Below are 25,734 nucleotides of genomic sequence, written 5' to 3'. Positions count from 1 at the left end.
AGGCAGCTCATGGTGCAATTTCATGCTGTTAAGAGCTATTGGTCCGCCACCTACTCCCGTGTCTTCCTACAAAGTGATGCACTGTGGGTTTTTTTTTTTTTAAAAGAAAGATGTTCGACTTTGAAACGCTGAGCAAAGAACAACAGTATATAATGCAGACGTATGCTGCTGCTGGCTGGCAGCCGTTAGACTTTTCACTAGGAGAGAGGAGGCCCATTCTGTGTGACAAGGCTGTAACTGTTCCCTACACCAAATACCCATACTGCATCTCTTATGTCCTACATCCTAGTGTACATCCTTCATCTAACCTTAGACACCCTCCGTCTCACGTCTTTCATCTTGCAACCCTAAGTCTTGCGTCATACATTCTAGCATGTCTTTAAGCCTTCAGTTTCTTTTGTTTCTTTGATTCTGCACTCTACGTCCAACAATTGACGATGCCTTCCCCATAGCGATACACTCAAGGGGTTTGCGGCCTCTGGTATGACTTGTAGCTCATTAAGGCTATTGTTAGCTCATGGTAGCCAACTTTAAGATACCGCACAAAGTGCTGTATAATCATTTACAACAATAACAATACTTTTAGCTTTTTCCAGAGCTCTCGACTGGATCTGATTTCCAAAAGTGCAAGCAAATGGAGCTCGAGTTAAACGTCCAGTGTGTAGCATTTTAGGGGGATGTATTGGCAGAAAAGGAATATAATGTATGTTTTCTTGGCCCCCTTGACGTTTTCGTTACGTTAGAATAAGCCGTTTATATTACTCACGGAGCTGGCGGCCATGTTTCTACAGTAGCCCAGAATGGACAAACCAAGCACTGGCTCTCCATAGGGCTAATTGCATCTTCTCCTCTAAAATGTGAAACATTCTTCAATTTTGCTGGCTTTGTCTATAAAAGTCCCAAACTGAAATCGAAGCGACCGATTCCTCCATTAACTCCTCCAGCTCTACTCATATCATGGATCCACATCCTGCCACGTGTCCTTCATCTCACGTCGTATAATTTACACCATAAGATCCTAAATGTTGCATCCAGATCAGTTTGAAGACAGCGTCGGCATTCTGTCAACGGTCTGCGTCTTTCTTAAGACTAGTCACTCAATGTAATGGCGACCTTCTCCTAACAGAGACCACCCTGCACAATTAAATCACAAAATTAGCCTTTATTTTGACACGGGGCTCTCAATCAGCTGTTCTCCGCTGTGCCGCGTTAAACCAATAAAGCCTGTTAACAGAATGCTGATTTGGTGTTTACCCCAAAGTCAGAAATGCAGTCTACAAGGGCGACTTCATACAACAGTGTTAGTCCTTACACGCACAGTCAAAACCTGCACAGAAAGAAAAGACACAAACCCAACAGTAATGGAGACATTAGGAGGGTATTTAGCACATACATGTCAGTCAAGGCATTCTGATTAGTCATGCTGATGTAAAGCAGCAGCCTGGCTTATGTCACAGCTCTCTCTCTCTCTCTCTCTCTCTCTCTGTCTCACCCACATATCCAGACGAAGACACCATCACTTATCGAATGGACTGCCTGGGTTTAAGATTTACACTAACGATTATATATTCATAGATCAATCGATACGGGGAGTCTGGCGCGCACTCAGCAGCAGTCACATTGTGGGATTTCTAATGAGCGTGAGCGAGCGCGCGTGTGTGCAGACACCAGCGCGCTGCAGCTTTACATTTCATGAGGGCCAAGGAGCACAGTTTAACTCCCAATGAATAGCAATAAAAACCACACAGCCCAGAACCGTCTCTCATCCCATCTGCCTCGCTCTCCGCGTCTCTCTAATCCCAGCTCCCCTCCCTCTTGCCTCCCTCAAAAATTCTGTTTTGGTAGCAATCCAGTTCAGTCATTTAAGAGTTGCTGTCCAATTTAGTTGGAAAATACCTAATTTTAAAAGGCAAAAACGAATTGCATCCTGTGTCAGAGGAAAGACTTAACCAGGCACCGGCGGATGTAAACGCCTCGTGAACGGTGTAATTGTGCTGATTTATTGTTATTGGTGTCCTGTCCCGCCGTTTCCCCTGCCCGTACACTGCAGCATCTGCATTGATCTGCGCCCGGACACCGGCGGCCTCCATCCTCCGCGCTCACCTTCCTCCCCTCCGTCTCCGGAGCACAGGAAGGCATGCCGGCTGAGGGGAAATGGGATTCCGATCAGCGGGGTATCATCCAGGATCTGCTGACCCCCCCCCCCACACACACACACACGCACACACACGCTCAACAAAGCCCGCACACGTAGACACAGAACAGGGGTCAGGCACAAGGACTAGCGGGCCAGGTTTCAGTCGACGTAGCAAAACACCAGAGACAGGAAGACGTGTAAGGAGGCATATGTGTGTGTGTGTGTGTGTGTGTGTGTGTGTGTGTGTGTGTGTGTGTGTGTGTGTGTGTCTGTGCGAGCTTGCACATTATCATAGCCTATATAAAAGAAGTTGACAGCAGCATTACTGCGGCAGACGTTTCTCCGGCTTCGGAAACACAGGGGCCTTAACGCTTAAGCTGTCAAACTGGTACGAAAAAGTGTAGCAGCTGAATATTCCAAACGCATTTCGGCTTGAACAGAAAGTGGCAGACGGTGCGATGTAAACACAAACACTTCCAAACCAATGAGACAAGCACTTACAAAGTCATAGATGACTTGAAAGCGTTCCTAAAATAGTCTTTAAAACTTTCAATTTCAAATGAAGCTGACAGTGAAATGTGGATGTAACTTCCTATCTTTTTTATTACGTATGTATTTATGCAATTATTTTTATCCTCAGGTGACTTTTAATTCAGTCTCCAGAGTATTGGTGACAATCTCGTATGGAGATGTCCTGCAAAGGATGAAAAGAGAACAAAAACACAGAAGCGGCTCCGTCGCATCTCAGATGAAGGAGCGGCTGATTGGCACACACACCCTGCGGTCTACTCAGCATGGGTACACACACACACATACTGTAAACCCACTGGCGCACACACACACGCACACAAAAGGACTGCATGCTGCGTGTACACTGAACATAGTGGAAATTACCGCTTGCCTGTGATTGAGGAGAGATTTCGAAGGCCACCATTGCAAGCGTGAGCGCGCAAACACACACACAGATCTACTTCACCTCTGGGGACAAACAGGAAATCATCCTCACCCACCTTGAGGCCACTCAGATACACACCCTGGGATTTAGCAAGACCACCAAACAACACTCGGCAAGATAAAAAACCCACACAGCTCGGGTTTGTCAAACAGCAGCAGCTCTACACACGCACGCACACACACAGACACGCACACACACACACACACTGCCTCGCTCCGTGGGAGAAAACGTGCATCTCCCCAGAGCTGCTGCCTTCAAACATATATGTGTGTTGTTTGGTATGTTTAGAAAAACATGTGTGTGTGTGTGTGTGTGTGTGTCTGCAATGAGATTTGATGACAAAACCATTTGTCAGCAATGTCAAAACCAATGACCATTGAAAATACATCACAAAATTGCTTCAGAGTGAAAGTGGTTTTCTGTAGAGCATTGTACACACACACACACACACACACACACACACACACACACACACACACACACACACACAGAAACTCTCTACTCTGGCAGGAGCATTTGAATCCCTATTTTAGTGACATTTTGTTAGTTTTATGTCGGTTATTACTGTAATGTATTGTTCACAACGAGCGGGAAACGCCAGAACATACATGACAAAAACAACTTTCAGAGCGGACTATGATATCTTCTATATGCTGCGGGCTTGGAGAAGAGTTTCTGGGCCAAACAGGATTGAATGTTTATTGAATTTGGTCTGTTTGAAGAGCTTCTAATCTTTTACGCCAAGGGTAAAGTTTCAAGGGTTTCGCACCAAAACGGCAATACTGCTTCAACTCTAAAGAGCAAGGAACACACACACACACACACACACACACACACGTATTCCTACCTTCTTCATGCGTCCGCCGCGGGTGCCAGTGAACGCCACGGTGTGCCCGCGGTAGTCGTAGGCCGCCACGGAGGTCATGCCGTCGTCCTTGTCCACGTAGAGCGGGATGCCCTCGATGGCGGTGGTGCCCCCTAGAGGCTGGTTGAAGTCCTGGCCGCAGAAGTTGTCGTCTATCTGCAGCGGCTGCATGGGGGGGGGGGGGGGGGAGGAAGAGACAGCCATTAGCTCAAGCATTAACACTTTTTAAAACAATCCCTTTTCCCGTTTGAACTGACATTAATTGTTAAAGGAGGAGGAGGAGGCTTTAAACGTTTTATAGTGCTGGAGCGAAGCCAAGCCGCTGCAGATTTACTGAGAAGTGGAGCGAAATGAATGGGCGTCGCTGGAAAAATTCACTTCAGTTTCCTCCCCTTAAAACAAAAAAAACAACTTTTATTGAAAAGCAAAGTGATAGAAAATGGGGACACAGTGATGTTTGTCTTTCATTCAAACAGCACAATCCAACCGGTACACAGTTCTAGCTCCTGTGATTAATGGCTTCCCCTCCATTCCAGCCTTTGATTATTTCATAGTACATGATGTCAAACCAAGCAATTAAGCATCTCAGCATGGTTTGAATGGATGAACAGTTGCTTGCTAATGTTTTTAATATTGATTCCTTTGTATACAGCTTTGGCAATGTAGTTTCTAATAAGAGACAAGCCAATACAACGAGTAAATCAAAAGGAGCAGGAGTAAAGACAAGGGGGGCTGGGGGGGGGGGGAGGCAGGACACTGGAGGAGATGACAGAGACATGACAGGAAGTAAATTATAGGTCAGATTAGCATATCATAATCAAAGTGTCTGGTACAGGCACATCACCACACTGATATGTTGATATGTCACGCTTGATTTATGTGTGTGTGTGTGTGTGTGGGGGGGGGGGGGGGGGTATTAGGCATGTCATTAAAAGCATGCGATAGCTGACATCAGGAGGTGTGCGGCGTAGACGTGTGTGACACAGATCATCGACTGCATCTAAATTACCGCGGCGACTTCACACACACACGAGCATACAGAGAACCATATATACAACTCTGAAAGGAGATTGTGCAGATGCACACACACACACACACACACACACACACACACACACACACACTAAATAACATCTAGTGCTTGCATCTTTACAAGCCAAGTTTCTGGATGTGGAGGGATGTGGCTATGAGACAAAGGATCCTTCAATTCTGGTTATTCGGGGATGCTGCAAATCTGATTTGACATAAAATTGCTTGGTTTCTCCCAAAAAATTATGTTTAGCCTATTTTAGTACAAAAAACGGTAATAAAACCATGTAGCCTAAGAACATCTTGGCTGATACAGCAACAGAAGGCTACCGTTTCAAAATCAAAGAATGCGTTGATTAATCAGAGGACTCGCATACGGATGTAGCACTATCAGAGCGCTAGATAATTTGGCAAAACAGAAAAATGGAATTAGGACCAGAAGTTCCATCTACAACAACGAAAAGTAATCAGGCTAAGAAAGCGTCCCAGTTGCTCTGTTTCAGTACTCTGGACAGCGCCGCATCTACAAAACACACACACACAACAAACATTTGTCGGCTGACCTTTTTAACCGGATGTTGTGAGATCCTTGGACGTAAGAGGGTGAAGTAAAATAGCCCTGCACTAAAATCATTCACTTCTCCTCCATATATTTACGGAAGAAAGAAAAAACATCTGCCAGCTGTGACGATTTGAGGGCGCAAAACACATGCCCCTTATTCTTAGTCGGGGTGACCCCTATATTCAACCATTGTAGGAGACGCAGGACGAGATGACGTAGTTAGAGAGCGTCAGTCAAACCTCAAACAACTGAAGACCATTTAGAAAGCATGATCTGTGGAATTTAGGGATCTTTCATGTATTCATTTGAGGACGGCTACAGCCTCTCTTGTTCTAGTCTCTTCAGTGAACGTTGAGGTCACACGCCTCGTGTACGACACGATTTAATCACCGAGTCAAAGTCTATTTTCATCGCACTTCTCTTTCATGTTACAGCCAGTGTTCCACCTCAGCCGCTCAGAAATACTTTTTTTAAGGCACAAAGAGAAAAGGTAGATGGCAAAAAATATATATTTATATATTAACGTTCACTGGAACAAATCTAACGCACACGCACACACACACACACACACACACACACGCTCCAGCCTTTCCACGAGACACAAATTAGCATGCAAGCTTTCCCTTGTTCATTAGAAAACGTATCGTCTCCATAGAGACTAATCAATCACCCCCGTCCCTCCCAAACAGCAACGCTGTCAGGGGAGCGAGTGTGTTTGCACACACAAGTGTGTGTGTGTGTGTGTGTGTGTGTGAAAAATAAGGTCTTTGGTGAACATTGTCTCACTTCTACCAGACTTTCAAAAGGCAGCCAGACACCACAGCAAACTTTAACGTCTGAGGACAAAGACACAACGTGAGGGTGAGAGAGACACGCACACACGCGCTGGCTCTTTCTGTCATTTGCTTAAACATGTTTTAAATTTTGGAACAGTTTTTGCGAGTAATTTGAGAGGAAGAAAGGAGGACAAAAGGGAGAGATGTAGAAAGGAAGAGAGAGGTGGACGTATGAAGCCTGGCCTTGGGTCCCCTTGTTTCCTCTGATAAAGACAGAGCAGAGCCAGACCTCCATTCATTCCTTCCCCTCGTTTCCTGTCTCTCTCTTCTTTTCCTTCCAGCCTCTGCTAATCCTGCTCTTCTTTCTCTTCTCTGTCGCCACATATTTCTCTCGTCTTCTCCCTTTTTCTTCTTGTTTTTCTTTCAAGGTTCACTGGGAACGGCCGGAGGGAAATCACGTCCGTCCCAAAGGGGTTTATCTTTTCTTTTCTTTTTTTTCTGCTTTCACATGCCTGCAGCTCTGTGAGACCATCTTTCCTTCCTTTCAGAGCGTTATAAGGATGATGATCCCGGGCTTCAAGCATTTACAGGTCACATGATTGTTGAGATAAATGACTAAATGCATGTTGCAGATGTCTTTTCCATCAAGCTGAGGATAAACGACATGACGGTCAAAAGCAAAGCCACTGAATATCAGCACCTATCTGGATGAAGACCACGTCCATTTCACGCCTCTATAAAAAACACAGCTTTGTGTCCAAATCAGAAGTTTTAAGGAACCCGTGTATTACAGTGGCTCATAATTACATCATTGAGCCGGGATTTATTTCATGCCGGTGCCTCGCACTCGGCAACTAATCTGCATTCCCAGTGTCTGTGGAGCACAGAAGCAAGATCGCCGGCATGCTGAGGACGCTAATGGTTTGTTATGTTTAGCCCTGACTTGCATCATTACCGTAGAGTCAACAGCTCACGTTGAGGCACAGCGGAGCGTTCAGTCGATGTGTGGGGTTTTCTTTTCTTCTCACTGCAGACAAATGTGGCCTCACACAGACCGGACATCTGCGGACAACTGTTGTGTGCCTTGTAGACATGTAGTTCCTGCAGTCTGCCTGCTCTGTCACTCATTCCTCTACTGCAATTGGGACGCTGACGCTCCGTCAGCTGCAAAGACGGAAGTGACTGGAGAGCCTAAAAAAAAACAACTAAAAAAACGCATTTCCTCAATTGATCACCCTCGGGTTATTCTAGTGTTCAGACTACAAACGGGTTACTTTTTTTCCAAAAGTCGCTAAATGTAGCAAGAAAATCTGAGAGCCCGTCTCTTTAGGCCTCCTTCCAAAGAAATAAAGAATCCTAAGAGCACGTTAGCCACCCCAGCTTTAAGGGGGAACTGTTCCCGTCTGGTCCCAAACCACTCTTGAACTAAACAGAATTATTAATACGGTACTTTTACCTGACCTGTGACTCGGTTTTACAAAGCCAGAAGATAATAGTTTGTTTGATACCTTAATTTAAGCAATTATTTTGTGTCACAAAAAAAGAGAAACTTTAGATGTCCCGTCGTTAAAACCATGAATGTCATATGATCAGGGCCTTCATACTTCCATCATCCGCTGCATGACTCAGTTTAAACGGCTTCTGCTTTCTGCCACTGAGGTTTCACTTCAATGTGCATTTGAAGGACAGTGGCGTCGTCCATATTTGTGCTGGATTTATCATATTATAAGGTTATGGCTGAGTCGTCAGATGAATGGTGACAGTGTGTTTGGTGTGGATCCCTGTGATAATCCTTTACTGTGTCTCTAACATAAGGTGACCAGCAGGAGGCTTTTATTGGGCTTCTATAAGCTCTGCGTAGCTTGTTCCTGTTGGCCCTGCTGGACCTCTGACCGCGCTATTATTATTACAAGCTATTGCTCATACTCAGGACACTGTACATAGCTTTACACATCACACACACAGGCGCACACACGCACACACCGTTGTGCTATTTTCAGGGGGTTAGACAAGGACAGAGTCCCCTGTGTTGTCCTTGCCGAAGACCTCTGCTGTACACGGGCGCAGGCTGGCCCCTGGTGACACACACAAACGCACACACACACACACACACACACACACACACAAACGCACACACACACACACACGCACACACACACGTAGACCCCTGCCAAACTCTTGCTGGGTGAATGATGATGGGCCGATGAGGGAGAGAGTGGGGCAAGTGAGATGAAGAGAAAGGAGAGGAGATGGGGAGAGAGAAGAGGAGGAAAAAAAGAGGGGAGATAGGGAGGAGAGACAAAGGGGGAGGCTAAGGGGTCAACGGCGCTGTTGTCGTCGCTAATGAGCCTCGATCCAGGAAGAGAGCGGGAGATCGAGAGACGGAGAGGGTTTGAGTTCGGCGTGAGAGCTGACCGTGACCGTTCTGTGGTTTCACGAGATGTGGCACCAGGAGGAACACGTTACCAACATTAGCACGGAAAAACAAATTCAAAGCGTTCTTTGTGTCGTGAGCAAGAAGTAGAAAGAAAACTTAAGTGCTTTCTCTTCATTATTAAAGCAAGGGTTAAACTCTGTGGATTGTGGGCCAACACGGGAGCAAACAATAGTAAATGATTCGTCTTCAACTAGTTAAACTGCAAGAAAATCTGAATTTCTAGACCACAAAACCTCATAGAAAATTCATTTTCTTTCTAAATAACTGCAACATTATTACTACAAAATATCTCTGTATCTGCTGCCCCCGAATTCCATTTAATACACTACACTACAAACACTGCATGGATTTTGTGCCCACTTAAAATATCATATCATGTGTAAATAAGTAAACAAGTTAAGGTAAAACAGGCAGAAATGGCCAAATATGTGGTTTCTGTTCATGGCCTAGGGGCCCACTTCAAAGGTTACGATACAAACGTGAACACAAGATGAAAATCTGTCAGTCTAGTGTCAAGATGTAACAAACAGAACGGGCAGAAATGGTAACATGTTGGTTTGTGAGGCAGAGATACTTTCACTAAATTCAGTCGACATCTAGTGTTTAAATTAGGACGTGCAAACTGTGACATTCATGAGGTGGCTGATGCTCAAGACATTTAAAATTGGTCGGCGGGCCGTAGTTAGGCCTCCCCAGGTTAAGGCCATTTATCAAGTCATTTATCTACGAGACTTTCCTTCATGAATATTATTTTTATGCAAATCAGGACCGGGTAATATTTCCATTAGTCTGGATGGGTGAAGACTTTTATTCTGGAATCTAAAAGCCATCATAAGCCACAATAACCACTGTTCCCTTTAGTGTACGTGCGACTCTTCTCTTCTTCAGTTCACTGCAGCGCAGTTTATTACGAACAAAAGCGTCTATACGTCCGTCTAAACACCTTAAATTGTCAGCGTCTTAATTATTTTCAAATCTTGGTTTATCCGCGTCGATGTGAAACAGCGTCACGAAGAGGAGAGGCGGGGAGAGAACGAGCGAGTCAGAGACTGTGATTGAGGTAAACAGAGAGGGGAGAGCGAGAGACAAGTTGTCAACATGCTCTCCAGAGAGCCAAATGTCTCAAGAATCTTCTCATCCGATACCGGCACAAACACACTGCTACAATCCCACGGAGAGCGTGTGTGTGTGTGTGTGTGTGTGTGTGTGTTAAACATAGCTCGTGCCACGTTCCCCCGTGAGAAAGATAATGTTGAAGCGTGTGAGAGTCGTACTACTGAGACAGCTGATGCAACGAACAACAAGACTTGCAGAGTGGAAAACTGCATTTCATTATTTGAGGCTTTGTGTGTGTGTGTGTGTGTCTTTTTTTAATAAAGAATGGAGATGAGATTGGACCGGGAAGAAGAACTTGGGAAGAAGAAGAAGTCAACAACGCACATATAAACACACTGCACATGTATACACACACACACACACACAGTCCTGGCCTGCATCCAGGCATTTGTTGTGACTTGGCGTTGGAAGCGGAGAACAGCGCCGGTTGGCCTTTCGTTTCCCCCAGTGAGCCAATATCTGCTCTCTAATTGGTTGTTAATGAGTGTCTGTGTGTGCATGTTTGTTTGTCAGTGGATATGAAAGACGGTGTGTGTGTGTGTGTGTGTGTGTGTGTGTGTGTGTGTGTGTGTGAGAGAGGGACAGAGGAGGGGCTCCAACAGGGATCTTAAACATCTGTCTAACAGACTGGGACACTTGAAGCTTTGACCTGCTTAACTAAAAACACACACACACACACACACACACACACACACACACATACCATTGTTGTTCAATGTGCATTTGTGTGTCTGTGGGTGAGACAGAGTGTGTGTGTAGTGGGGAAAGTGTACAGCCGCTGTAAGATACATCCACACACACACACACACACACACACACACACACACACACACACACACACACAGAGTGGACTTTGTGCAGACATCTGGCAGTGCAGTCTGCTCTAATGGCAACTGAACTACGGGCATCTGCATCTCACGCCCACACACACATGCTGTCACTCGCACACAGACACACAGTGCCCGCCCTCTATCACTGCAGTTGGTCGAGTTAGAGCAGGACAAGCACAAGATGCAAAAGACTTAATTTGTCCCATCGAGCCTTTGTGACTAATATTATTTCAAAAAGCAGCTTGAATATCCGTTGCTGTGTCTTGATTGTGTTTGATTGGAGCGTACTGTTGTTAACGCACAGGACCTATAACGGAGCAGCGGGCCAATCATAACGAATGACACATGGTTTCTATCTGTTCTCTTCGTGTAAAGGTACCCTGTGGAGGGTTTTCGGTGGCGGTAAGTAGCCATGCAAACCATTTTGTTTGCATCTTGTGCTTTGAGTAGCATCCGCACAAGACCGCAAGCGAGTATGAAGGCGATGCAACACAAACACATTCCACCAGTTTGAAGCTGATCGACTGGTGGCGGTAAAAAGCCAGTTCATTCATACTTTTTACACATTATTAAAGCAGCAGAAATAACAAATTATCCTATTTTGCTCAAACCGTCACTCTGTCCTGACAGTACATGAGACAGATAATCTGTGGAAAACAAATCCGGTTCCTCGGCCTCCTTTAAGTGCTCCTTCTACCGTGCCCGAAGGAAAACAACCAATCAGAGGCGAGGAGTCTGTCACGCAGCTGTCAATCACTGCTCGTGGATTCCAATCAAACTGTCAAACTAAGCAGAGCTGATCGATTATGAATAAAGATTGTGTTACTTTATCACCTCAAATGTTTTAAGCAAAGTATTTGAATGGACTGCTTTTCTGGTGGGCGGTGCTTGGTTTTGTCTCGACTGTTTTCAACATGGCAGCCGGGTTAAATACTTTCTCATTCTCTAGTTCCACAGTTTGATTGACACAATCAGTCAATCCTGATTGGTTGTTTTGTTTTTTCCTAAAAGTTACCGAACGCAGCTTTAACCGCAGCGTTGCAGGTTTTCCTTTGGAAGATGATTTGCTTGTGAAGGTTAAATATGCTGATTTGTTAAATATTCCAAAAATCTGCTTTGCAAATGTTTGAATTCATTCAACGATCCCTCGAGGAAACACTGAACGGAACACGAGAAAACTCATACATAATTAAGTTTCACAAAATCTCCCCAAAAGTAGTGTTTTTCTGTTTAGTAGGTTGGTAGGTTTGGTACATTAATAACAATACTGTTGGAATTAATTTGACATTATTGTTTTAACAGTTGCAAAGAATCTAAAAACAAGTGGGAAAAATATATATATTTTGTTCCCTTATCTGGCAAATTATCTACAGAAAGCATCCAAATCCTGTTCAGGTCAGTGTTTCCTTCACACCGTCGGAACATCTGGCGTTCTTGGTGGAACTGGCATCCCTGCTTTTACTAAAACCACTCGGCACTACTTGGCTTCTCAATCACTCACATGAGAAGGAACTGCCTGCTTCGGATTTTTGCACACAGAACAAGCCATCATTGACCTGATGCTTTCTATCTTTTGGTAAATGTTTTTTTTTTTTTTTAACTTTCTGCAAGTTCATGAATGAAGGGAAGGCCCTTTGACATTTCAGCATCTGCTGTTTTGGCTCGGGTGAAATGAGGAGCATTAAATTGGAGATGGAAGGAGAGCCTGGCAGCAAGGAGATGTGCTCTGGTGGAACGAAGAGGCTGCAGGCGAGAGAGAGAGAGAGAGAGAGAGAGAGGGAGAGGGAGGGAGAGGGAGGGAGGGAGAGAGAGAGAGACAGACAGAGAGACAAAGAGAGAGAGAGACAGAGAGAGAGGAACAGAGGAATAGTTGGGATGCCAAGAAAGAGATCAGCGTTTGTATTTCTCAGCTAGATTCATTCCACACAGTCTTCTTGCTCCGTTGGTTCCATCATTCTCTACTTCTCTCTCTCATTCCTTTTCTTTATCTCTTTCTTTTTCTCCACTTCCTTAACCCCCCCCCCCCCCCCCCCCCCCCCACCACCCCTTCCTTGTTTGAGAACAGATGTGCCAATGCGAGGAGCTGAAACATTTGAAATAAAACACATGCAAAACTTGACTGACCTCGAAGTGTGAACATGTGTGTGAAAATATTTAGTGATCGCAAAACCAGTGGAAAGTGTTTTAGTGTTTCAGTCCCACAATTTCGAAAAAATAAATTCTCATTGCTTTCTCTGTTCTTTAGTCACCTGACTATCTGCAGCTGCACAACACATGCAAGTAAAACAAATAAAATGTTAAAATATCTGCCCGGGCCTGGCAATAATCACGCTATTCCTCGGTTGTCTCACTTCCTGTCTGAAGTGTTTCCCCTTTTCCTTCCTCCATTATTCAACACGGGGCTCTGTGCATGCGGGAGGCCTCATCAGCTCCAATACTGGTCACACTCAATATACTTTAAAAACACCTTGAAACACTCTTTTGGGATAATTGGTTTAATTGCAGAGTCCTAAACGAGGAGGCTGGATGGTGAATGCGAGCCGATCGCTTTTAGTGCCACACCGGTGAACTGAAAAAACAACAACAACAACAAAAACAAAACAAGGCGGAGCGGATTTGAAATCCCTGCCAGTCCGTGCGTTTGTGATGACTGAATCCCGGTGGGAAACCTTTCTGGGTCACAGTTTCACGGAGGTGTGCGGAAAAACAAAACGTACACAGTAGAGGAGTCCCAGAGAGAGAGGGCGCTCTGCGGGGACGAGAGGGCTCGGCTCCAGCAGTCAGTGTCAGTCGGCCACACGGGTTAATGTGCCGCAGCGGGACAGCAGCTCGCTTCACCCCGGATAGCCTCGGCCCTCCACACGGAACAGCTCCGGTCTGGCGTGTTGCTTTTCTGGCACAGTAACACGTTTGTTGACACAATGCTCTGAATATATTTGCCTGCTGTGCATGTGTATTTTCATCTTTATGCATGTAGTGTTTGTGGATCAGTGAGGCTGAATGACACTTGTCTTAGAAGTTTAGGATTCCATATTATCCACAAGAACTCCGAAGCCCACCAGCGTACGGTATGCTTTTTTGTTGTTGTTTTTTAAAAAAGATAAAATATCCCCAAAAATACAATATTAATTTTAGCCTGAATTTTAGCTTCTCAGCGCAACAGGGAAGCCATGACTGACTCGGCTGAGACCGACAGTCACGTGACAAAGAAATGGGCAAATCTTGGACTGAGATGCCGGCTGTTTACACGGAGCGGAGAGGACGACACAGGCATGTTCTGTAAGTAGAGGTTGCACAAAAGGTAAATAGCTTCAGGCTCCAAACCTCAGCTGGATTTTAATCAGATACCGATTTGCTATTGTTGTCGTCTTCCACCCTCCCTATTTAATGAATTACTGATATTTGCATGTCAACACATTTTATATTGTATTGGCCTCTACCTTGTAAAGAGTAAATCATTTACATGTAATTCTATCTTAAAGTAATAGCACAATCATATCTAGTAGTGATAATATATTTGTATCTGGATGTCTGTATTCTACAGAGACGACTAGATATATCTCGAGGTTTGGATAGACTACAGAGACGATCCTAGGGTCGGTACTGGGACTGATCCGTGCTCATCCACATCTTCTCTTTACTGCACTCTGCCCCACCTCAGCCCGCCGCGACACATCTGCCACTTTTTGGCCTACGTCGAACCAAATGTAGGCAAACATCAACGTCTGCAACGTTCGCCAAAACCGCTCGCTCCGTGTAACATGGGCCAGATGATGCTATTTAAAGCGTGCCGTCCATCCGAGCACTGCAGACTATAATCTGTATAATCTGAACCAAAGCCTTCCCTGACAGCTTTAATCCAATAACAACAGAGCGCTGCAGGGATTCACCCAAATATGGGGAGCCTGCAAGATACTCAACAGCGTGTTCAAAGTGACGGGGCACGGACCGACACGGAGGAGGACGTGCCCAGAGTACACACACAGATGCTCCAAATACACATGTGCATATGGCATGCATGTAGGAGTGCAATGGCTTATTAAACACAATTTAACGGAATTATGAGCGCGGGACTGACTTTTGTTGCTGGCTGGCTCACAAAATTAAGATTTACTTTTGTAATTAATGCCTGCTGTACTCGGCCATGTCAGGGTTTCCGACCGGTGTATTGCGAGCCCTGCGTGCGTGTGTGTGTGTGTGTGTGAGACGAAGAGTTTGATGCTAGCAGAAGCGATTGCCACGTGATCGAGAAACTAGCTGCCGTGCAAGGTTCGGTTAGACCTGAGCTTCGGCCCAGGCTCATTTAAGGAGGGCTGACGTTTAAGGTGGACCAGCTCTTGTCATTCCAGTGACAAGCTGCGCCGCAGAGTTTATTTGTCAGGGACAATACATGTAGGCATTGTTAAATAAAGTGCAACAGATGTATACAGGACTTCTAACTGACAGCATTGATCTGTATAAAGTGTTATTGGCGGTTCATTATTAACATCTCTGCTGGAGAATCATGTTTAAGATACATAATAGAACGACCAATCACTGGGTGTTATTATTGAGTTTTCTTCTATCTTTTGAGATATAAGTCATGCTGATGAAATGCTGACAAAGAGCTTGGTAAGTGTGGTGAATTTCCATATTTCAGCTTTCAAACTTTCCACTGTTTTTCAATATTAGCCATTTACTGCCAAGTGTGCGCGTATGTGTGTGTGTGTGTGTGTGTGTGTGTGTGTGTGTGTGTACTCATTTCCACAACCACGAATGAAAATGTGAAGCCAAATCCCGTCTTTGAGCTTCAACTCGTCTCACAGCTTCTGGTGAGCAGCTAGCAGGGGAACCCAAACACAGCCAGGGACAGTCTGCTTCAGAGACACTTACGAACGCGCCTGCATTCACACGTGCACACGTGAATAATTAAAGACACAAAATACACGTGAATGCGCAAACATACATGCATGCATTCATGTCTGTCATGCACCCACACAAACATACACAAACGCAGCGTGACTGCCCATCAATAAATGATTACACACTGGTTAGATGCTGCAGGTTTGCGAGTGTGTCTCAGACATTGTGTCTCAGACGACAAACACAGGTTTGTGTCACTGGTTAAGCAGCTGTAGAAGCTACGGATTGAACGCTGAGGGAGTTCTGCTCCCTCTGAGCAGATTGTTTGGTGGACTCATAAATGATATTTGACACGGACACCAGCATAGCTTTGGGTTTAGCGAGTTGTTGCACAACTTAACCACATCTAATTCATCGGTTCTTACAACCCTCAGAACCCCAAAACCCAAAAAGATTCCATTGTTTGCCCATTTTTGTAAAAAAAAGATATTCTTGAGTTCTCTCTACTTCTAGCCATAGTTGTGCTGTTCCCATAGAAGTGCATGAAAATGTGACAGGAGCAAAAATCTCCCCGAAACTGCTTTGGGTTCAGAGGGTTAAACTCGCTGCAGTATCACTGCTTCTGCTCAGCGTTGCCTCGGCGTGGACTACTGGTGAGTTTCTGAGGTAAAAAAAAGAAAAAGAAAAAGGTCACTGCAGGTCAGACTCACACAGCTTTAAGGCTAAGCAGCCACAAGCTCCGAAACGCTCCAAATCCATGACAAGCTGACACTCTCGTAAGCCTATAGCAGCCATTAATCCATTTCCAAGTGCTAAGAGTTAACAATGCACACCACTGTGCAGTAGATTTACTTCACAGCCACCATTCATACCGGCCTGTTGGATCTGAGAAATTCTCCTATTGAGAATCCACTATAATATAGGAAGATTTCAGAGCATGGTTGGCGCCGCGTGCCTCAGGCGGAAAATATCACAAGACTAAAGCATATGTTGAGGTGTTGGAGCCAAAGTCATTAAAGTGCCTCAAGGTGTGTCATATTTTGCTGCATCATCGTGCATCACAATGTCTCGAGGGGCGGGAGTGAAAACTGCACCTCATCAAAAAGTGTTTCCCTCAACGGGCCGTCTTCTAGACAGCATTTGACAGCAATTCACCCCCACCGCTGCATGTATTCATCACGGCACCGCCAGACAGAATTCATCTTTACAAGTCACTTAGTCGCCCACCGAGTCGTAAAAACTTTGATTTCTTGACTAAAGTCTCCGTGTGGCCTGAGATGACGCTCTCTGTTTTTCAGGGTTCTCTCACCTGCTCTTCAAGGAACAACGTCGGTAAATAAAGAAGGCACACCGAGACACGAGTTGGCTTCTGAGACTGAAGTTAAAGCTACAACAGGGAGCTTTCATCTAGTGTTGATTTTGCCGGTCCCTGTGGGTCGTGTTCTTTGAGAATACCTACATACAAATAGACAGTCTTCCTGGTTAGGGTCTCGATTGCTGATGCAGATCATACAGAGCCATCAGTGTTGAATTGATCCTGTTTCATAAGCAGTGAAAAGTTCCTCACAGTGACTTTAAGTACCTCTTATTTTGTAGGTAAATGACTATGTGACTATGATAATGTGAAAGCAGTCACAAATGGTGACACACTCACAGAGGACTGTGCAGTTTGTTGTTGTGGGATATTGCTTTGGTTGTGCAGGTCAGCTCCCATCAGCATCGTTTTCTAGAAGCAGCCGGTAGCTGTTTAAAGCAAAAGAAAAGAAAAAGAAAAGTACCTGTCTAGCACCAAACAGCAGACAGACAACGTTGGCAACTAGCTGGTGTATACTGCGAAGCATTTAGCAGCTTAAGAGACAGATATTTCCCCCAGGAGCTAGAGGCAGAGTGAGCGGACTCAACGTCCACCAGAGACCCGACTACAAATGAATGTTAATGCTACTTCCTGTCTGCTGGACGTAATGTGATGTGACTGGGCATCTGTTTGTGAACAGCTTCGCCATGACCACTTTGTGAGGTGATGATATGTTGCATTTACAGCTTATTCCACTGGCCAAAAATCAATGAATACCTCTTCAACAATACTACGGAGTCATGTAACAGAACTCATTTTCATTTGCATAACTTAATTTCTGACTTTATCAAATACAAATTACTGTGTGACGTGATTCAGAGATTCAGTCATTACAATGGGGACCGAGCACTGCACCGTATTTTGCAAACGTTATCCAAAATAAGCCAAAAATGGCTTCCATAAGCTGCTGAATGTATCATGGGGTTTTTACAAAGTGGAGTCGTTTGGCTTCAGCTCCATGTCAACGGTGCACACAACAGAATGTCAAGCTTTTCGACTGGACTTCTCTGAACCCAAAACGCTCCTTACATTTCTATCTACACAGGCTTGTGCTTTTTTGGACGACCCAACTATTTACTAGCTCATCTTTTGCACCGATGATTCATACTCGTCCAAGCCAACTGGAAGTGCTCCAACTCGTCGCAAAAACAATCGCTGAAATAAACTAAACTAAAATAAGTAAAATCCTAAAATGAATCCTAAATACTTGAAATAGCTTCCCCGCTCGATATGCTGTATGCAAATGTATACTAGCTGGCATGACAGGTTGTCTTGTAAGCCACTGTAAGGTCATGTTCAACCAAACAACTTGGCCCTGACAAATATGAAGGAAATATAAGTGTAAGGATGTAAGCAAAGCCTTGAGAGCCTTGATATTCCCCACCCAGCAGGCCTGATGCAATGTGTGTGGGTGATCCATCCACTGAGGCACAAGCTAACGCTAATGAGACTGAAGATACAATGGAGAGATAGAGAGAGAATGAAGCAGTGAGCGGACATACGCACACACACACACACACACGCACGCACACACACACACACACACACACACACCAGGAGCCTGGAAGACACAATACAAAACGCCACAGGAATAGACTGTAATCCTGGCCAGCAGTGATCAACACTGATAAATATTAATAAACACTATTATGCAAGAGAGAGCGCGAGAGAGAGAAGTAACAAAAGAGTCTTCTTGCACTATGTTATTGCAGCCAATTTTCCCACTGACATCCACCTTGTGGTGCTGCAGACAATGCAGCAACAAAACACACACACACACACTCTTATTATTATTATCAGCCCATTTCCCTCTGTTGTCCCCCCCCCCCCTCTTCTTTTGAGGCCAGGATAAGGTGGACACACACACACACACACACACACACACACACACACACACACTCAAATGAGCACTGAAGTATAGAGTGAAGTATAGAGAGAAACCCAGAAAAAGGAAGATAAAAGGAGTCCTAAACACACACACACACACACAGAGGATAGTATCTCCTTCTCTCTGTATGAATCGGCCTCATTAGTCATGCCGAGGCGGTAGCGTTGCCGGGTCGGCCTGCTCACTGAGCTGTAGAGCTGGACGGCAGCCCGCAGCCGGCGAAGGTCACCCTCCACTCAGTTTAACTCCCAGAAGGCCAACACCGGCCTCCTCCTGATAATGAGCGGGACATAAAGATGCGCGGGGAGAGAGCCGCACCCCGTCAACGGCGGGACAACAACCGGCTCACCCAAACCCAGGAGGACTCGGGACGATGCACGGACACGCAAACCTGCTGTTGCCAGAGTAATCAGAGTGTACGATCTACCGAGACGTTTTGTTAAAGAGAACGATGATAAAGAACATAATCGTGCTCCAAAGTGAAGCTGACACAAAGGTTTACGACGTATGAACGCAGCAGTAGCGACAGCTAGATGACAGCGACAGCTACATCGTGCGTCGAAAACTAATGTGCAACAAGTTTCGCAGAAAAGGACAAAAGACAAAAGACGTATTTTGACATTGACGAGGGAATTGTTTGTTCATCCGGCTAAACTTACCGAGATGAACCACAGGCTGTTCGGGTTTCACTCTCCATGCTTCACCTGAGCCCCATTTTTGTTCCTTAGGTGAGGCCTGACGTTAGAAGGAGCAGCTCATTTATAATCACTTGCATCACTGGAGAAAGGAAGTCAAGCTGATCCCAACACATGCACGACGTACATACAGTATGTATACAGTCATGACTCATGGTTCTGAGGTTTAATAGCCACTTTCTCGCTGGATGTTAAGCAGGCCTTACAGAAGGTTGTCTAGCTGACAGTGGGGCCATTGTCCAACTGTCTGCCCACATCTCTGTCCATGACTCTTGCATTATCCCATTGCTCCTCTATATTTCACCTCATCCACAGTATCTCTATCCATTTTGCTGGCCATCTAGCTCTCTTGTTTTGTGGGTAGGTTTCATATGAGTTACAGTCTGCGGGTCCTTATTAATATACTTAAACAGGAGGGCTGCATCTCAACTCAAATCATGGGTGACATTGTAGAGACCCTCATAGACTGAACAAATTACTTTCTCTCCAATATGTGAATTATACTGCCTGAGCCCTGGGAGGAAGACTGGAAATGGACTTGGACTGATCTCAAGTCCATTTAAGACAGGCAGTGGAATGGTGACCATAAAGCCCCTCCTTTTATTAGCTATAAACCTGGTGCAAGGAGATAATCCGCGGCCTTAGGAAAGTGAGAGTTCCATAATCATTCGTGATGTCGGTGAAAAGTTTGACATCTTTTGACAGTGCTAAAAATCTAATATTGATCTTCAAGGAGCACGTTTTTTCTGAAAATTGATTTTCTCAAGCGCCGTGATGAAGTTTGACGGCCTCCAGGTGAAGCGGAGCGTCTGAGAGTTGACTGACTTGACCCGACCTTGTCTCTCGACACGAGGCCGTGTGAAAGTTTCCACATGAGACCAGCGTAGAGGCGAGGGGGGCCGTCACTGCCCTCATCAGGAAACGCTGAACACGGCCCTACGAGGAGATGATGAATCCATCACGCCGGCGTCCCACAGCGAGCTCGGCCGACACGACCTTGATCGATCGCAGGCGGAAACGACAGATGGCCATAAAGGACGATCGTGTAACTGTACACTCATTAGCATAATCATATGCATATAGAGTTTACTTCATACTATGAGGCCACATGGCGCTCGCGCTGCACTGGTGGGCTTGTGACAAGAGGTGCCATGATGTTATTGTCTTGTAAGTGGGGCACTTTCAAATATTAAATGGAATTGGAAGATAGAACGTGAAAGAACTTCCTGGATGTGATTCCGTTACTTGAACATACATGTATTGTGTCCAGCTGAACACAGACAGTGACTTTCAAGAAAAACACGAAAACATGGCTACCTTTCCCACTAACGTATTTCTAAAACAAGTGGTTACAGTGATAAAGCCCTGTTTTCTATATACAAATAAAATATAACGTTAACGTTGGATAATCTAATTTACGAAGGTCCATGATCAAATCATGTGTGACAAACACTTCTGTCAAGAAACGTGATCAAATCTAAGCTTAAAATAATAATGTTTACTCTAAATCACTTTATTCAACGTGTCGTATTTTAAACAAAGCGTTTGCAGTAACCAGATCCTGTAAAAAACTTTAAATGATGCGCTCCTCTGTGCAACTCGGATCAAGGAATGACTCGGCTGAGACCGACCGTCCACTGACAAAAAGTCAGTGAATCTCCGATTGGACTGCAGGCCATTCACACAGAGCCAAGAGGAGACCAGAGAAGTTGTAGAATGTAAGTTCAATATATAAAGCATGATTTCAATTTGTTTCCAATTTTTGAAAAATATATTACTTTATTTTTTCATTATTTATAGCTATGACTGTGCTATACTGCACAAAAGACATTGTTGCCCCACCACCACACTTCTAGCCATGAGTGTGCTGTTTCCATCGAGGTGCAGCACTTATATACTTCTACAGGAGCAGAAGACGGCCTGAAACTGCTCGGGGTTAATGGAATAGCCACAGGTTTGATCCCTTCAGCTGCCATACGAGCAGTCAAAGCATAAACATGAACCTGCCGGCTCATTCCAACTCCCACAAGGCCGTGCCATAATTGGACCAGTGGCGTCGGACACATTGCATACACTGTCATGACATAGCGGATAAAAGGACAAAGACTTGTCCATTTTTTTCTATTAAGTAGTAAAACTAGCTACACTTAGAATAAAGAAAGACAATTGGTTCAAACATAGGCTCAAACAGACAAAAAAAGTCCACATTAGTGCTTGTTGTAATTCTGCCTGTCCGTAGTGTTGTTCTTAATACTTTAAGTCTATCAACACCCATCAACTATCATCTCAGAGTGTACAGCCTCTGTGCGGCTGCACTGAGGCACAGCGGTGCTTTGTTTCTTTCCTCTCCGCTCTCAACCCAGTGATCCGTCTAACGTCGCACCCTTCCTCACGTCTTCCCTTCTCCTTTCCCTTTCTTCTTCAGCATCCTCATCCCCACCCCCACCGACGAATCCTGCTTTCTTTCATTCCCTCCCCAGTAGCGTCGGCTGTTCCCCTCCACATTGTATTTTCAGATCACATCTCGGCACTGGCTTTACACACTAAGTCACTCTGCACCTCATCACTCAATGGAAAGTCAAGGAGAGGGCAGAGAGAGATGGTGCAACAGCAGAGGTTTGAGAAAAGAGAGAGCGACAGAGAGAGAGAGAGAGAGAGAGAGGGGAAGAAGCTGAAGAGGAGCGAAAGGAGCAAGAATGTAAAAATGAGGGAGGTTAAAGGTTAAAAATTAAAAGGCATAGAGAAGAGGTCAGGGAGAGGAGGTGAGGGACACGGAGAGAAGCAAAGCAAATGAAAGGCAGATAAAAGAAGGAGCGGAGGGAGAATGGGGTTAGCAAAATGAAAGAAATCTTTATGCAAAAGATGGGGCTCGAGTGAAAGAGAGAGAGAGAGAGAGAGCGAGAGAGGAAGAGCGAGAGAGAGAGAGAGCGAGAGAGGAAGAGCGAGAGAGAGAGAGAGCGAAAGCGAGAGAGGAAGAGCGAGAGAGCGAGAGAGGAAGAGCGAGAGAACGAGAGAGGAAGAGAGAGTAGTCCAGAGATTTATGGCAGGTTGTTATGGAGCACCGACTGAATAACAGAAGGTGAGACCAGGTGAATTATTCATGAGGATACAGGGCCATGTGTGTGTGTGTGTGTGTGTGACATGTGGGTAACACACACACACACACACACGCAATGTCTCTCAAGCACCCTTAGGCCAGCTCATATATGAGGGAAAGGAAAGACAAGCCACCCACAACCTGTGGACAGTCTGAACTATTCCTGGGAGACTGCCGCCCATAGCCCTCAGGCTGAGTAGTGTCACTTAGCTGTGGATACATTTTGACCAAATTATGTTCAATTATGATAGAATAAATTCATTTTCATCCCTCTTGTATTCACATCCGTCAGTGGTAAGAAATTCCCACCTGCACTTGACAATCTACGTATTTAGCTCTTTTAGTTCACCATCAGGTAAGTTCTCATGATCATCATTAACATTGTGCAGGAAAGTTGGAGGGATGAATGTTTTCTAAGCCCAGAGAAACATTTAGGCTACTGTATGGCAGGTAGACCCGATAAATGTCTGTGATCAGTGCTGCAGGGATGACGTATTTATGTAGGCCAACCCTGGAAGTTAGCAATACACTGGTTCCCTCAACAAAAAGGCGATGGGATTTTTCCATTGGATTTTGGATTATTGCAGAAAATAAACTCTGTGGCTTATAATTACAGATTTAGTTTAGCGAGATAATCTTCACAAATGAACAACACTTTTATAAGTTTTGAAGAGTGAAAGCAATCGCCACATGAAAAACTTAACAATAGGCTATTAATGAATTACGCCACAGTCATGTGACCTCACGTCACCACCACTAAACTAAAGGGGGACTAGTGTGCGGCGTGATGAGGTTTTGTAGTCTCATTTAGCCACTTGTTAGCAACCGCCTTTTTTAAGACACGAGAGGGGAATTTACTGATGTATTTTATGTCATAGAACAAAATCTCTTAGGTTTGTGTGAACCACAGAACATATTTCAGGCATCTAACAAAAACCCATTAAAAAAACGTGACTTGGAGACGAGGGATCAGGAAGTGCAAAAATGCTGACTCATGTCTGGGTTTTATGACTCATACCTGGAGCACTCTTTACTCTCTCTTTTATGAGGATCGTGGTGAATATACTGTATTTTCTGTACAAATGATCTCAATGGGCTGTAATTCTAGATTGGGAAAATCGAGGTTTATACTTTCCACTTACAGGTTAAGCAGGGAAACTTGAATAGATGCACAAGCAGCTTGAAGTTTTGGGAACCTGCCATCCTGACAGGGTGGGTGTTTAACATGAGGCTAATGTTGGTATTCACCCAAAACATTGCCTTTCTGTGTTTTCCCCATATAGTTAAGCTTCATTTTCAAGCCCCACTGTGAAAATATTTGAAGCCAACCAACAGCATATTTTTCACCTATGTAGATAGAAAAACAAGTAAATGCTTCAGAGCTGGACAGTAACTCTAAACCAGACAAATATGAACACAACCTAAACCGATGACGACTAAAATGCCTTTGGCAAGGACAAGACAATCTGTCCAATCCAACCTCCAAATAGAAACTGTACTTGAAGTGAAGTGAACTGGCCCATTCTGTTTTGTTTTGTTTTCAATTAGAAACGAACACATGCACACACAACCACAAGCCAAAACAACCAGGATCAACATAATTTTCATGACTGACGATGATCACAAAAATACTTGTGGGAGCTACTGCCTCAAACACTCACCGAGTTGATGCAGGCCAGCTCCTTGTTGAGCAGCCAGGGCAGGGAGAGTTTCCCCTCTCCTCTGTAGCACGACTGAATCCTCTCCTTAATCTTCTCCTTTATCCGTCTCATTGTGAACAGACACAAAGCCGACTCCTTGGGCGGCTTGGCTCGGTTCTTCTGACCCTGGGCGAATACGGTAAACAGAACCTCCTCGTGCTCTTGAATACCAAGCGAGCGGGCCAAACGGGTCCCTGGCCGGGCCAAATAAGCATCCTGAACCAAGCGGTACTCCACTCCGTCCTTGGTGCAGCCGATGGGGAACTCCACGTAGGAGTAGAACTTCGGATCGTCGACACATAGGCGCACAATTTTAGAGGTGAAGAACTGTTCGCTGCTCGCGTCCGGCGAGGTGAGCTGGGTGTCGAGCTGTAGGGTAAGATAATACACGAACTGCTCGCTGTTGAAGCCGTAGATGTAGTAGATGTCGAACGCCGGGAACTTGGAGAGCGTGTCTGAGGGAATCTTCAGCTGCGAGGAGACAAACTCGTCCTGGTAGACGAAGCTGAACATGTCGGCGTTCTCCTCGTTGGACATCAACTTGCGGCTGGACAGCGTTGGGAAGTACTCCGATTTCCCGTCGATGGGGGTCCCGACAAAAAGCTTCCCACCTCCGCCAAAAAGATCCGGGGAGATCACGACACCCGACATGGTGCCTGCCTCGGCGACGCTGGACAGATAATGCTCTTTGCGGTGGTGGGGCTCGCCCAGCTTGAACAAATCATCCAGACGCAGGAACTGGCAAATTCCCTGGGAGGTGCTCCCACAGGCAATCAGGCGGTTGTGGGCAGCATCAAGTAGCAGGAGCTTGTTGACATTAGAGGTCTGCACCAGCTCGTGAGGGCAGGACTGGACACCGGGCGGAGGGTAACAGCGAGGGTTGTCAGTGACTGGGCCAGTGACATGGCTCCGCAGCTTGGTCAGGTTGCTCGACAGCTTGTAGATCCAGTTGACGGCGCCCAGGTAGACCTCGCCCGTTTGGTTGTGAACCACCAAATGTGTGAGGCCTCCCTCCGGTGGGAGGAAGGAGAGGAGGGAGGAGGAGGGAGTGGAGGAGGGAGTGGAGGTGGAGGGCATGGACAGGGAGAGGAGGAGGAAGAGGATGGGGGGGATGAGAAGAGGTGGGTTGAGGTGGGAGGACATGGCGGTGAGCGGAAGGTGTGAGCGAGTGGGTGTTGGTGTGTATTTTTGAGTGCGTAATCCTCTGCAGGGTCAGTCGGTGCCTTTTAGGACTGCAGGGTATGATGATACGAAAGAAGAGTTTCCAAGCAATCGGCTTCCTCTGTCTTTTTTTTGTCCTCCTTGCTCCGCTGTTGTTTTTACAACCTCAAGCCCTGATCTTCAGCCTCGTCCGCCACCGGCCCTGAGAAAGAGAAACAAGGCAAAGATCTTAGCAAACAATGATGTCAATACATTCATGGGTTTGTGTTTTGCACATCCAGAGGTCTGAC

The 25,734-nt window shown here is 45.4% G+C and overlaps 1 protein-coding gene across 1 annotated transcript in view; it reads right to left on the bottom strand.

Annotated features, from left to right (window-relative positions):
- Positions 1-3,939: 3,939 nt before the first annotated feature.
- LOC142954385 (plexin-A1-like) overlaps positions 3,940-25,734 on the bottom strand; it is a gene marked incomplete at its 3' end in the record, with an annotated part of 54,135 nt that continues 32,340 nt past the window's right edge. The window contains exons 2-3 of the mRNA XM_076095347.1: positions 24,245-25,646; positions 3,940-4,122 (exon numbers count right to left, since the gene is read on the bottom strand). Of these exons, the coding sequence (XP_075951462.1) occupies positions 3,940-4,122; positions 24,245-25,426 (1,365 nt within the window). The remainder of the gene's footprint in view (positions 4,123-24,244; positions 25,647-25,734) is intronic.

This window comes from Anarhichas minor, unplaced genomic scaffold, assembly GCF_050575085.1.
Source record: "Anarhichas minor isolate MPS153535 unplaced genomic scaffold, ASM5057508v1 ptg000020l, whole genome shotgun sequence".
NCBI lineage: Eukaryota > Metazoa > Chordata > Actinopteri > Perciformes > Anarhichadidae > Anarhichas > Anarhichas minor.
This window is presented reverse-complemented; position numbering and strand designations above follow the sequence as displayed.